This window comes from Adelges cooleyi, unplaced genomic scaffold (genome assembly GCF_023614345.1).
Source record: "Adelges cooleyi isolate 19-005CV unplaced genomic scaffold, UGA_ACOO_1.1 ACOO_flye_CR_arks_rails_tigmint_CR_PRNA_2, whole genome shotgun sequence".
Lineage (NCBI taxonomy): Eukaryota > Metazoa > Arthropoda > Insecta > Hemiptera > Adelgidae > Adelges > Adelges cooleyi.
Genome location: NW_026095860.1, coordinates 6,974,686 through 6,986,527, shown reverse-complemented (window position 1 = coordinate 6,986,527; position 11,842 = coordinate 6,974,686). Strand labels below are relative to the sequence as shown.

The following is an 11,842-nucleotide window of genomic DNA, read 5'->3' as shown; positions in this document are numbered from 1 at the left end:
AACTTCTTGTACAAAGTGCACGTATAAGTTTATACTTGGTCAAACAATTTAAAGTACGTACGATGCGTAGTGAGTACATTGCTTGATGTAATACTCATACATCATGAATGTTAGTTTTATTTAAAAATCGTTAAGAAAGACAAATGCGCTTTATGAAAATTTTTTTTAACGGTTCTATTGTTTGCTGGTCTTATGAAGAAATGTCCCCCCAAGAGCTATATAACAGTAAGCAGTAAGAGCAGTAAGCAGTAAGCACTATAAAAATAATGCCTCGTGGTGCCACCATGTAGTGTTTAAACAACAACATTATTATAACAACTTTTGCTCTAGGACAAAATAACTGCATAATATATAATAATATGTATAATTATTTAACTTGACCAATATATACTAATATATATTTACCCTAATAATATTATCATGATTATTAATTAGGTTTAATAAGCGTGATATTCTGTTGTCGCTTTTTGTGAAATATCTGATTAACTCGTACAATGTTTAGCACAATGAATCGAGAATCTTTTTGTTTGTACTCAGCGCACTAATTTTCATTTGCTTTTCCGTTTTCAGCTTCCCTCTAAATGTTTTAAATGTTGACATAATTACATAAATACCTGCATCACGTCTGACAGTGATGAAGCGAGAATCTACTGAAATCAGAATATTAAATGCATATTGCATACATTTTATTGTCTTACTCGATTCTCAATTAAACTCATTAGTATTTCGTTTCTGTCGAGTTCCTTTTAAATAACGAAGTACCTTAGCTTATTGTGTGAACAATACTCGTTATACACAATTAGGTATGATATTGTCAAGAATTATTTAAGTATTATCGAGTTTTAAATTAAATGTGAATGTAAAAAAAAAATTAACTACATAATTTCTACTTAACAAAAATTGTAATTCTAACTCGAAGTTTTTCATTTTCTAATGTGTTATTTCATATTTATAAACAAAAAAACAGCATAGGGGGTCGGGGCGTAGTGGGGACGGGGTGGTCTTAAGTCTCCTTGAATTATTATATCTAACTGAAAGTGATAAAAATCACTTACAAATAAAAGTTTCGATGCGAATCTGAAATGGTAAAAATACTGAAATCGGTAAAAAACATATGACAAATTATATTTTGAGCGCTACGAGATAATACGATTGATTGACAGATTGATCGTTTTTCTATAATAATTTGTTAACAATATGATGAAAATATTTTCAAATACATGTTAACTGTTGAATTACTCAACCGTATTTGCAACCTATAAATTTACAACGCTCAAAGTTCAATTATTCCCTTTTTTTGGGGGGTTTACTTACTAAACAAAAGTTTAATACAGATTTTTTATGAAAATCATACTATATATGACTTAGTCCAAGTCTAGATTTAACTCGAGTCTAATTTTCAGTAAAAGAATTAACCCATTACCCATTATGTCCTTGCGTACCGACGTGATAATAATTTGAAGTTACCATGTAGTAACACTAGGATAGTCAATAGAAAAAAAAGAGTCAACATTTGAAATTACATATTAGAAAAAAAAATTCGAACATAATGGCTATTTCAAAAATATTTAAAAGCGTAAAAACTAAAAATGATTAATAAATATATGTTTGGTCGTACAATGTTAAAAACATTTTACGTTAATTTTTAAAATTATACATTTTTAAGATGAATTCCAGTGTCATATTTATGTTTATAATAATTTATACTAATCAAAAGAAATCATATTGTCATAGATTATTGATTAGAATACCAACTTATTTGTAAAAATAATACAATTTTCTTCCTTCGTCTTTAAACTGTATTTATGTTTGTACCTGCAAACCAACATAATTAAAATCAAATTATAATGACGGCCGTTGAGTAATTAATAAATCCTCTTATATACGTTAAATATCAATAGTTGAGGTAGCACATCATTCGCTGGCATGCTTTGTGTGTTCTCCACTTTTTTTAGTTACTAAGCAATATCTTTTATTATAATATTCTAAGGTGTAAATTAAAATTATTCTTTTCTATGTGTATTACTTTTTATAATAGTACCTATCTAAATGATCTAAAAATCGGTTGTATTTGGCTATCTTCCCTTGTTTATTCTGATTCACCATAGACTTTTTTATATACTTTATAAAACAATAATTGTTTATCTATCTCGAACACTCGGTGCAAAGTCTATATGTCTATTCAAATTTCAAATATCAATATTACATACTCGTATTATTACATTACATTTGGTCCAATTTTATGGTTAGGCAGACATAGGTAAACCTACAGCACGATGTAGAGAAGATAAGGTGACACCACTCAACTTCTTATCAGTAAAAATCTGGGGTAGAATGCTTCAGGCATTTTGGTAGTTCAGCTTCGCTGTACAGGTGGCGCCACCATTCGCCCGAAGGCCGATATTTTCTATGCGGCTTATGGACAATAAACGTTTTATTTTTTATTTTTATGTTAATTATTCTTTATTTGGAGTTTTTATTATTTTTATTGTCTTATTTAGTAATAAGTAATTATTTTTTTAACTTTTTAATTGCGAAAACTGTGTTTTTTAACGGCATTAAAGTAAATATTAGCACTAGAATATAGCTTTCATAATTAATTAAATTAAATTTATTCTGATCTAGTCTTTGTCCAGCACAGTTATTTATTTTATTATTTTAGCTACTCTACTAATATAAAGTAGTATTTCAATAATAATTAGTCATTAGTATACATGGTCATAATTTCTAAATTCTAGATCAGAGTAATAGAATAAAACTATAGTAGAGCAAATATTGCCAATAAATTATAAATCTAAAAGATCTACATTAGTCAATGAATGTTATTTGTAAAAATGAATAAGAACAACAGTATTTTATAATTATATATGCCGCGGTTTATTATGTAGACACAAAATATAAACAATTATTTGTGATGCAAATATCATCTCTAGGAACACAATGCAGAGAATATGTCGCTACTTCGTCCCTAGGCATTGCACGTATGGTTGGGCTTGAATTACACGGTAGTCGGGCTTTCGAAGACACTTAATTGGTGTTTATTGAAATAATTAATATCCACCTTACACAAGCGATGCTTATTTTTCGGGGGTAAATTAAAATAATCGGAAAGAATGTATTGTTATGTACAGTGGTGTATTACAGGGGAAGGGTTCGGGTTTAAACCCCCCAGAGCCAAAAAAAATTGTGTTTTAAGTAATATATTATAGGTATTTATTATATAACTGTTACAATGTTACTCTCTGAAGTAATTTAGAACTTGAAGTAAATAAATAATAATTTAATAATTATATTTTAATTATTAAGTGTTAAGGGGAATTGCGGCTACCTAAGTAAGAATTAAAATATCTTCGGAACTATAAGTCCAGAAATTTCGTTATTCTTTATAACAAATTATTCTTTAGACCTTCAACAACTATAAACTCAATTTGAAAAAACTTCTCTGGTGCCTAAAATTCGATATAGGAAGGGGGAGGGAGGGGTTGAGAAAAATTTTTTTTTTACATAATACGTGTTATTATATTATATATCGTATAGAATAATTTCATATATTGTTATAAAAGGATAGTCATCGTTCGACTATAAACGTATTTTGTGGAATAGGAATTAGAATAAATAGTACATTTAATTAGACTACATATACGAATATTGTGGTTTTTAAAATAATATATAATCTATAGTCCTGTAATCAAATAAAATTACATGTAATATATTTTTATTTAGTAATAAAAATGACAGTAACGTATAATAATATGTAAAAAACCCTATTAGCTCCATGTAAAAGTCGGCCTCCGGGCAAATGGTGGCGCTATCTACGTGACAAAATTGTACTACCAAAATGCCGTAATTTCTTGACCCACTGATTTGGTTGGAGTGGTGTCACCTTATCTTCTCTACATCGTGACCCACAGGCAGTACATACAGCGTTATCTATTGGTATTTCTGTTTACTGTTAGTTTAATAGTTAATACCTCGTTTCAAATCACAGTCGGCCATTGATTTGAAGCGAGCCGCAACGTTGTCAATCGTTGCGTTTGTTGAGCGTCATCGAAAATTACTCGAGCTAAGCGTACCTTGACGGCCATTTTCCACGCGCTTTTGAGTTCACCAAACCCCCCCAAGTATTCAACTGTGTCTTGTAAATTGTAATCTCGAATACGATTATTGAGCGGTGTGCCAAATGCCGACTTACCGGATTATTGGTCATTGAAAACCGATCTTCGCGTTGAAAACACCTACATTTTTTGAGTTTCGATCAATATTTCTTCTTGACGCTGTTTTTTTTACACCGTTAACAGATACAAGTATGTATAACAAGCTTTTGTTATTGGTTAATGTTGTTGGCGTTTGGTATTATCAAACGCTATTATGTACTTCACACACTTGTTTTCTAAGGATTTAACGTTTAAACTAATATTAATACGAAGTACTGCTTTTAGTTTAATATATTATTTACTGGATATCGTAAACAATGTCTTCAAACGATATGAATGATAGTGCAAACGGAGACCTGACTTCAGAACCAAAACCTAATGAATATGTATCGGCCCTAGTCAAAGAAAAATATGCCTTGGACGTGGAGTCTCATCCAAATGCAATGAAACTCATAGACAACGGTATGTAATCGTTTACATATTTTGTAGATACATCCTGTTTGGATAATACATTGACATTAGTAACCAAAATAAGATGGGCCTTCGTTTTACAAGCTATTTTTCTTTTTTCCAACCAACAGACATTTACCTTAATTAATTTCTTGATATTAAAAAGTAGTTAACGATAATTAAAGAAATCATTAAACAGCCTATTTGATGTATTCATTTTTCAATAACATGACTGTTGAACATATTAATAACTATAATAATGATGTAGACCGGTTAATGACATTGTACAAATTATTATTGTTTCCCTATCTGAAATTAACATTATATCATACGAGTTCAATTATAAATGTTATTAATAATTATACTGATGCAGTATAAATATTACTGACCTCAAATTCTAAAAAGTGTTTTTAATGTTTATGTTTGTAGAAATTTCCAGAGCGCAGACAACCAATGCAAAACCTGAAGCTGCCTACTTAGATATAAACAGTGACAAACCAATTCGGCTTACAGCTAAAATTATGGTTCCAGCTAAAGAATTTCCCAGGGTAAAAATATATTAATATACATATTTATGTGTCACATTATTAATACATTTATTTTATTTATGATGGGTTACTTAGACATTTATTGAGTGTACTTAAACGAATCATTAAGTATTAAGGGATTCTTTTAACATAATTTAGTGGTTCATAATTAAGAGGGCTTTAGAAAAATAAATAAAACCTCGTAATCCTTAAAATATACTGGTTTTAATCATTTTTCATATTAATTTAATTTTGTAGGAATCAAAGAGTTTTTTTTATACTTTTATAGATTATTAGAGGAAATAAATAAATCATATTAATTATAAATGTATACTAATTTAATCAATAACAAGTTTGTTTTTTTATTTCTCTATTATTTATTAATTAATTAAACATTAGTTTGTCAATCATAATTATAATGGCTTAGGAAGACAAAAGACAGTTAACACCCTTATTGAACAATAATAAAATAGTAATAAATGTCAACAGCAATAAAACCAAAAAAACTCCAAATCTGAAAACAAATATTTTGGTTCAAAACCTTATAAAGTGTAATTAAACATAATTATTTATATTTTCAGTTTAACTTTGTCGGAAAATTATTAGGACCAAAAGGAAATTCATTAAAACGTTTACAAGAAGATACAATGACTAAAATGGCAATATTAGGGAAAGGATCAATGCGCAATAAAGAAAAGGTTACCTTACTAGTACTTGTTGTACAATTGTATTTTTATTTTACAAATTTTATTTTTATTTTCATCAAATTTTTAGGAAGATGAAATGAGGAGTTCATTAAATCCAAAATTTTCTCACTTAGCTGATGAGCTTCATGTTCAAGTGACTGCTTATGCACCGCCAGCTGAAGCATATGCACGACTTGCATATGCTCTTGCTGAACTTCGAAAATTTTTGATACCTGACCACAATGATCAAATAGCACAAGAACAAGCACGTGAAATGCAACAATTTGGAGGCGCTCCTCCTGTCCGCCATCCTGGACCAATAATCCACGCTCCACCTCCCCCACCAGTCATTCGCGCTATGCCCCCTCAGGCAGTAAGAATGCCCAGAGCACCAGTTCCAGGAAAAGCCAAAGTACTAAGTATTTTAGATCGAGCTCGTTCAGCTATGGAAGGAACCAACGCTTACCCTGGAAATGGTGGTTATGGAGATTCGGCGTCTTATTCCCACTATGATTCTGGGTATGTTCATATATTATTATCTGATTAATGTTATTGTGTTTCTTACTATTTCATTTTTTTGTTTTATTAGTTATGGCGGTGTTGCGACTTATAATGGGGGTGGCAATGACGAATATTATTCAGGAAATTCATTTGCCCAAGGTAGGTTATTAACTTAATATAGAATAATTATGTTTTGCATTTTTTTTTGTACTATTATATACTTATTATGATTTATGAATACAAATGTATATAATATTTTACTAGATGTTAATCCATCGTCGGGAGGTCGTGGATGGAAAAACTACAGCACAGGAGGTGGTGGTGGCGGCGGTAGTGGACCGTCCAAACAGGCGGGAAACCAAGGGGGACGATATGGCGGTCGCAATGCTCCTTATTCCAGACAGAAATAATCAGGTATTTGTCAGGTCTATATCTAATGTAAGAACATAAATACTATTATTGGTAGAATACTTTTTTTTTTTTTAAATAACTTGACATTTCTTAACAATAATAAAGTAATATTTTCATTTAATGAAATAAAATTATGACATCTTTATTAATAGTTTACTCTTATTGTATGTCCATACAACATTAATTGTTCATTACATGGGATGTATAATACCAATTTTTTTTCTATTTATATAATATATACCTATAAAAATGACATTTTAAAATTATAGTTAAAAAAAACATTATGTAAGGAATAAAAGTTATTTTCATATGTAACAAAAATGTAAAAATAAAGTGTCTGCACAAAGTCTTGATTGGATTATTATTAAATTACCAAATATTGTTGGGCTACTTATTTTTATTATTTTTTTTTTCATTCGTTTCTTAAGAACACATTTTTAATATTATGTATATTTAATTCATGATCTAGATATTTAGTAAATAAAGCATTTTTAATAATATGGCATAAAACCATTTATACTACATTTTGCTAGACTCGTTTTTTGTACCCTAATTTGCAAATATTATAATTGCATAATTATATATAAACATAAAAAAAACTAGATAATTAATTTGTATGTAAATTATAAATATTATGGATATACCTAAAATGCTTTTTTTTTTGTATATTTAAATGTATTTTGCCCAATATAATAAATAAATAATACTTTAAAAACAATTATTTGTTCTATATATTATATATATATACATTCAACTAAAACGATTGTGTCGATGGAACAACATATTTAAAATGTACTGTTACTAATGTAAGGCGGTCACTTTTCATAACAACCAAATATGATATTGATCAAATTTTTTAATTTGATATAATAACAGTAATCATTAAATAAAAAAAATTTTACTCAGTTTTGATTTTGTTATATTCATCAATAATATAAATTATTATAAAAATATTATGCTATTGTAAATTGTAAATAGTATATTTTATAACGTAAAACAATTATTGGCTTTTAAAATTATGAATAGATAGATGTAAAATGATAATTTTGTAATAAAGTTACACAAAATACTCGATAATTCATAGAAATATATAGTGATATTAACATAAACGTGATTTGCTTAAATTATTATTTGTATAAAATATACATGCAAATTAGTATTATAATACAGGTCCAGTGTAAATCCTTAACTCTTTAATTTCTTTCCTTGCCATTAAAAAAATCATAGATAAAACATTATGCTAAATGTGTTGACTTTAAACTGATCATTATTTTATCGTTTTAGGCGTATAATCGTGAAATTAATTACCTAAAATAATTTCCAGCTTTGAAAATCAATATATAAGAAGAGAAGAGTATTTAAATGTGTTTTAAATATTGTGTCGAGATCATCGATTTTAGTTTTGGAACTTATTCAAGACTAATATTTAATTTAACTAAAAACCAAATAGTGAGGTTTAATGTAAAATTCAATATTTGAAAGTGATAAATACTATTTATTTTAGTTACAAACGTTAAATAACTTATTTGTGGTAAGTTGTTAAAAAACTATAACATTGTTTACTCAAAAATGTATTTCATGAACAAACCATTAAAAAAAAAAAATGTGCGTTATCTTTCGCATCTGTAATGATTTTGTGGAGGGCACACATTTGAAAGAATAAAAAAAATAAAATCAGGTACACATTTAAATTGTAAAAAATTAATTTGTTTTCAATGAAATACTGTCTTTTTTTGTTATTTGTTCTAAATAAAAAGCTCTCTTCTAATTAAATTTGAAACATTTTATACTATTACAACTTTTTGTAAGGATTATAATTTTAAGTGATTTTGTTTCAGGATTGTTCCAATGTGATACAACAGTTGACTTCTATAAGAACATACAATGATCTATGTTGTGAAAATGTTTGTATACAATTTATTTGATCTCACAATTTCACTAGTAATGAACTAATATACTAAATCAAGACTGACATTTTAACAGTTATTAAACTGTTTTTTTTTACTTTGTATTGTTTTAATTTTTGTAAATAAATAAAAACTTATTTAGAAATTATAATTGTAATTTATATTTGTTATAATGCAAATAACTTATTAGAACACAAGTAACTAAATTAGAAAATATTTATAAAGATTTACTTTTAGTTTTATAAATAAATAGATGTTTAAATACATCTATATCAGATTTGGTAGCTATCACTTTTACAATAGAAAAATCACCATCGTTTTCTATTTCTAAAACAGCCGTATTTGATCTTAACCATTCGTATTCTTTTTGGCCAGTACGTACCCGAATTTTTAAAATTTGTCTTCCTGTGACTTGTATAATTTTTTTTTCTATTTCGGCTTTGAGCTCTTCAAGACCAATTTCTTTCGTACAAGACACATAAATAGAATCTTCGTCTTTTTGCAAATTTTCTACACAATCAATTTTATTGGCAACACTAATGATACTATTTAATAAATCCATGTTAATATTTAAATTTTTTAGTGTATTTTCAACATGTTCTTTTTGAACATCAACATTTGGATGAGAAACATCTCTTACATGTACAATGACATCAGCAAACATGGCATCTTCTAAAGTAGCTACAAATGGTTCCATTAGCCCAGTAGGAATATCTGATATAAATCCTATGGTGTCAATATATAGAGCCTTTAAATTTGAAGGTAATAATCCGCCGTGTACAGTGACATCGAGTGTGGCAAACAGGCAATCCTTGGGTGACATATCGGAATCACCCGACAGAGCCTTCACCAAAGATGTTTTACCAGTATTTGTATATCCTACTACTGCAACTATAGGTAGGTTTTTATTTTTCCTACTATTTCTTAAATGTTCTCTGTGACTTCTTAACTTATTCACTGACTTTTTAAGTTTTTTTTCATATTCTTTAAGTAAATCTTTTTTGTCATCGATTACCATATTACTGCTCAAGGCTATTTGTCCGGCCTCCGTACCTAATCTATCAGCGTAGTTTTCTTGAAGACCCCGTATTCTAGACCACATATATGGCACTTCGGCTAAAGCGACTTGTAGCTTGGCTTCTTTAGTGAAAGCGTGTTCTCGAAAGATTTGAATAACAATTAAATATCTATCGTAAACTGGGACTTTAAAAAAATGTTCTAACTGTTGATGTTGTATCGGTTTTAGTACATTAGTACTAATAAAAACCGCCGTTATCCTTTGGTCTTGTTTGATTTTCATCGCAATATTATCAATACTGCCTGGACCAAGAAATGTTTGTCTACGATAAGCAGTAACACCTATTTTCATACTGTCCCTAACTTTCCAATCCCTTAACGTATTTATCAGAGACTCACTTTCTGCCAGTTTAATCTCTGGTGTTGTTGCTCGATCTTTTTTGACACCCCATTTAATGTAAGGCTGAATAACAAGGACTTGGTGGCCTGTTTTTTCTAATTTCAATTCTCTGCTAATAAACTCTTGAATGTTTACGTCTTCGTCATTGTAGGTGAAATAACACCGTTGAAATCTATAATTAAATGTTTTGTAAATCTGTCTAAAATATCTGATCATTATACCCATGTGATATTTATGTGAGATTTGAGCAGGTTTGCAATTTTTCCTTGGCGGTCCAATACGATACTGTAGCTGCTGCTAAAATGGACACAGCAATGTGAGTCTTGTGCACTATAGGAAATCGTTTGCTAACAATTTTCTGTCCTATGTGAAAGACGAAAAACGTTAACGTCAAAGCCCCTAAACCCGTTCCGTACGATCTAATTATACAATCTAAATACGAATAATTCGGTTTGATTTGGTCATACTTAAGGTTTTGTTCATTCGGCACTTCTTTGACTTTGTTATTCTTACTCATAGCTAGTAGCTACGTGAACGAGTTTGCTTACAGTAATCTTTATAGCCGATATCGTATGTTAAAACTTAACTAACAAACTTGCATATTGCAAAACAACATTAACGTACTAAAAAAAAATTATAGATAGATAAGAGATACGTCATACGACCAACCAAATGACGATTCGATGAAGGATAATAAACAGAATTGTCAGCAATCTGGCGCATGGCCGCCGATTTCGGTTACACCTCAAAGAGCCACTCGACACGGAGCCACTCGACAAACAACCACCGAAAATCGACACCGAGCCACTCGACAAGCAGCCACTCGAAGGGGTACCAACATATACAATATTTATAAAAAATGCACGATTATTATTCGTGTATGTTGTGCGGCTAGTATTGTTTATTTAAAGGGGAAAACTTGTACATTTCATAACTAATGCAATAAGGCTTGAACTATTTTTAATTCACTGTGTGACCTGTCTCCTGTTTTGAGTTTTTTTATTTAAGTTATAATCAAATCAGTTTCTATTATTGAAATTTATATAAAAAAAAAACTGAAAGTATATGAAACAATATTTACAATATTATATTATAGTGATAATTTACCAACAATAAATTGTCTCTTGAGTTTGTAAAAAAAAATGTTTTTCAAAACATACTTACACGTTTTATAATAAGTAAAGCAGAATGTTCATTGATCAAATTTCAATGAAATTATACTTTTTTTTTAAATTATTTAATACCGATGTATTATACCTATCTATTTAAAACAATACATCGTGAATACCTCATACGAAACTATTCGATACCCGACAATAAAATTAAACACATTTACTTAAATACTTTACAACTTCCAATAGGCAATAACACAATAATAAATTATAGTTAAATACTATTTAATTTTGTATTATATATTATCATATCTGTGTATTAGTTATCATGTTATATATATGCCGAAAATAATAATTCCGAAAAAAATTTAGAACCAAAACATATATTAACCGAAAATATATTAGCCGAAAAATATTTAAGTCGAAAATAATGTCATCGAACGTATTTTAGCTGACACTTATTGTTTGAACAGAACCTTATAAGTTATAAATTATAATAGTATACAAAAACACTGTTACGCGCGCCGTGTGACCGCGTTGTGTCTACTGTCTACGCTATTTTTATAACATCTGTGATAAGTTCCATTTGTTATTGAAATATACAGCTATTTTTTATTTTGTGGTTGACATTTTTTTTCCATATATACTACCAATGCTTAATTGTTAGTATTTGTTTA

At 28.8% G+C, this 11,842-nt stretch overlaps 2 protein-coding genes across 4 annotated transcripts; one reads left to right on the top strand and one right to left on the bottom strand.

The window, feature by feature from the left end:
- The first annotated feature begins 4,071 nt into the window (after positions 1-4,071).
- On the top strand, positions 4,072-8,781 carry LOC126833385 (KH domain-containing, RNA-binding, signal transduction-associated protein 2-like). 3 transcript variants are annotated; one of them, XR_007684944.1, is made up of 9 exons: positions 4,072-4,304; positions 4,440-4,616; positions 5,034-5,152; positions 5,713-5,829; positions 5,906-6,336; positions 6,407-6,477; positions 6,583-6,732; positions 8,054-8,407; positions 8,568-8,781. XR_007684944.1 is itself a non-coding variant. In XM_050564683.1 (8 exons), the coding sequence occupies exons 2-7, from the start codon at positions 4,472-4,474 to the stop codon at positions 6,726-6,728; spliced, it is 1,029 nt and encodes a 342-aa protein (XP_050420640.1). In that variant the 5' UTR covers positions 4,073-4,304; positions 4,440-4,471; the 3' UTR covers positions 6,729-6,732; positions 8,568-8,781. The 3 variants fall into 3 exon arrangements, 1 of the variants encoding a protein (XP_050420640.1); XR_007684943.1 differs by having other exon boundaries at positions 8,014-8,407; XM_050564683.1 differs by lacking the exon at positions 8,054-8,407 and having other exon boundaries at positions 4,073-4,304.
- LOC126833383 (putative GTP-binding protein 6) lies at positions 7,733-10,830 on the bottom strand. Its single transcript, XM_050564681.1, has 2 exons — positions 10,521-10,830; positions 7,733-10,416 (listed from the first exon to the last, which is right to left on the bottom strand). The coding sequence occupies exon 2, from the start codon at positions 10,276-10,278 to the stop codon at positions 8,854-8,856; it is 1,425 nt and encodes a 474-aa protein (XP_050420638.1). The 5' UTR covers positions 10,279-10,416; positions 10,521-10,830; the 3' UTR covers positions 7,733-8,853.
- Between the last annotated feature and the right edge of the window lie 1,012 nt (positions 10,831-11,842).

Coding starts and splice junctions, on each gene's coding strand:
- LOC126833385 (XM_050564683.1), top strand. CDS start 4,472: ATGTCTTCAAACGATATGAATGATAGTGCAAACGGAGACCTGACTTCA. Junction 4,617..5,033: donor AATGAAACTCATAGACAACG/GTATGTAATCGT, acceptor TTATGTTTGTAG/AAATTTCCAGAGCGCAGACA. Junction 5,830..5,905: donor CAATGCGCAATAAAGAAAAG/GTTACCTTACTA, acceptor TCAAATTTTTAG/GAAGATGAAATGAGGAGTTC.
- LOC126833383 (XM_050564681.1), bottom strand. CDS start 10,278: ATGGGTATAATGATCAGATATTTTAGACAGATTTACAAAACATTTAAT.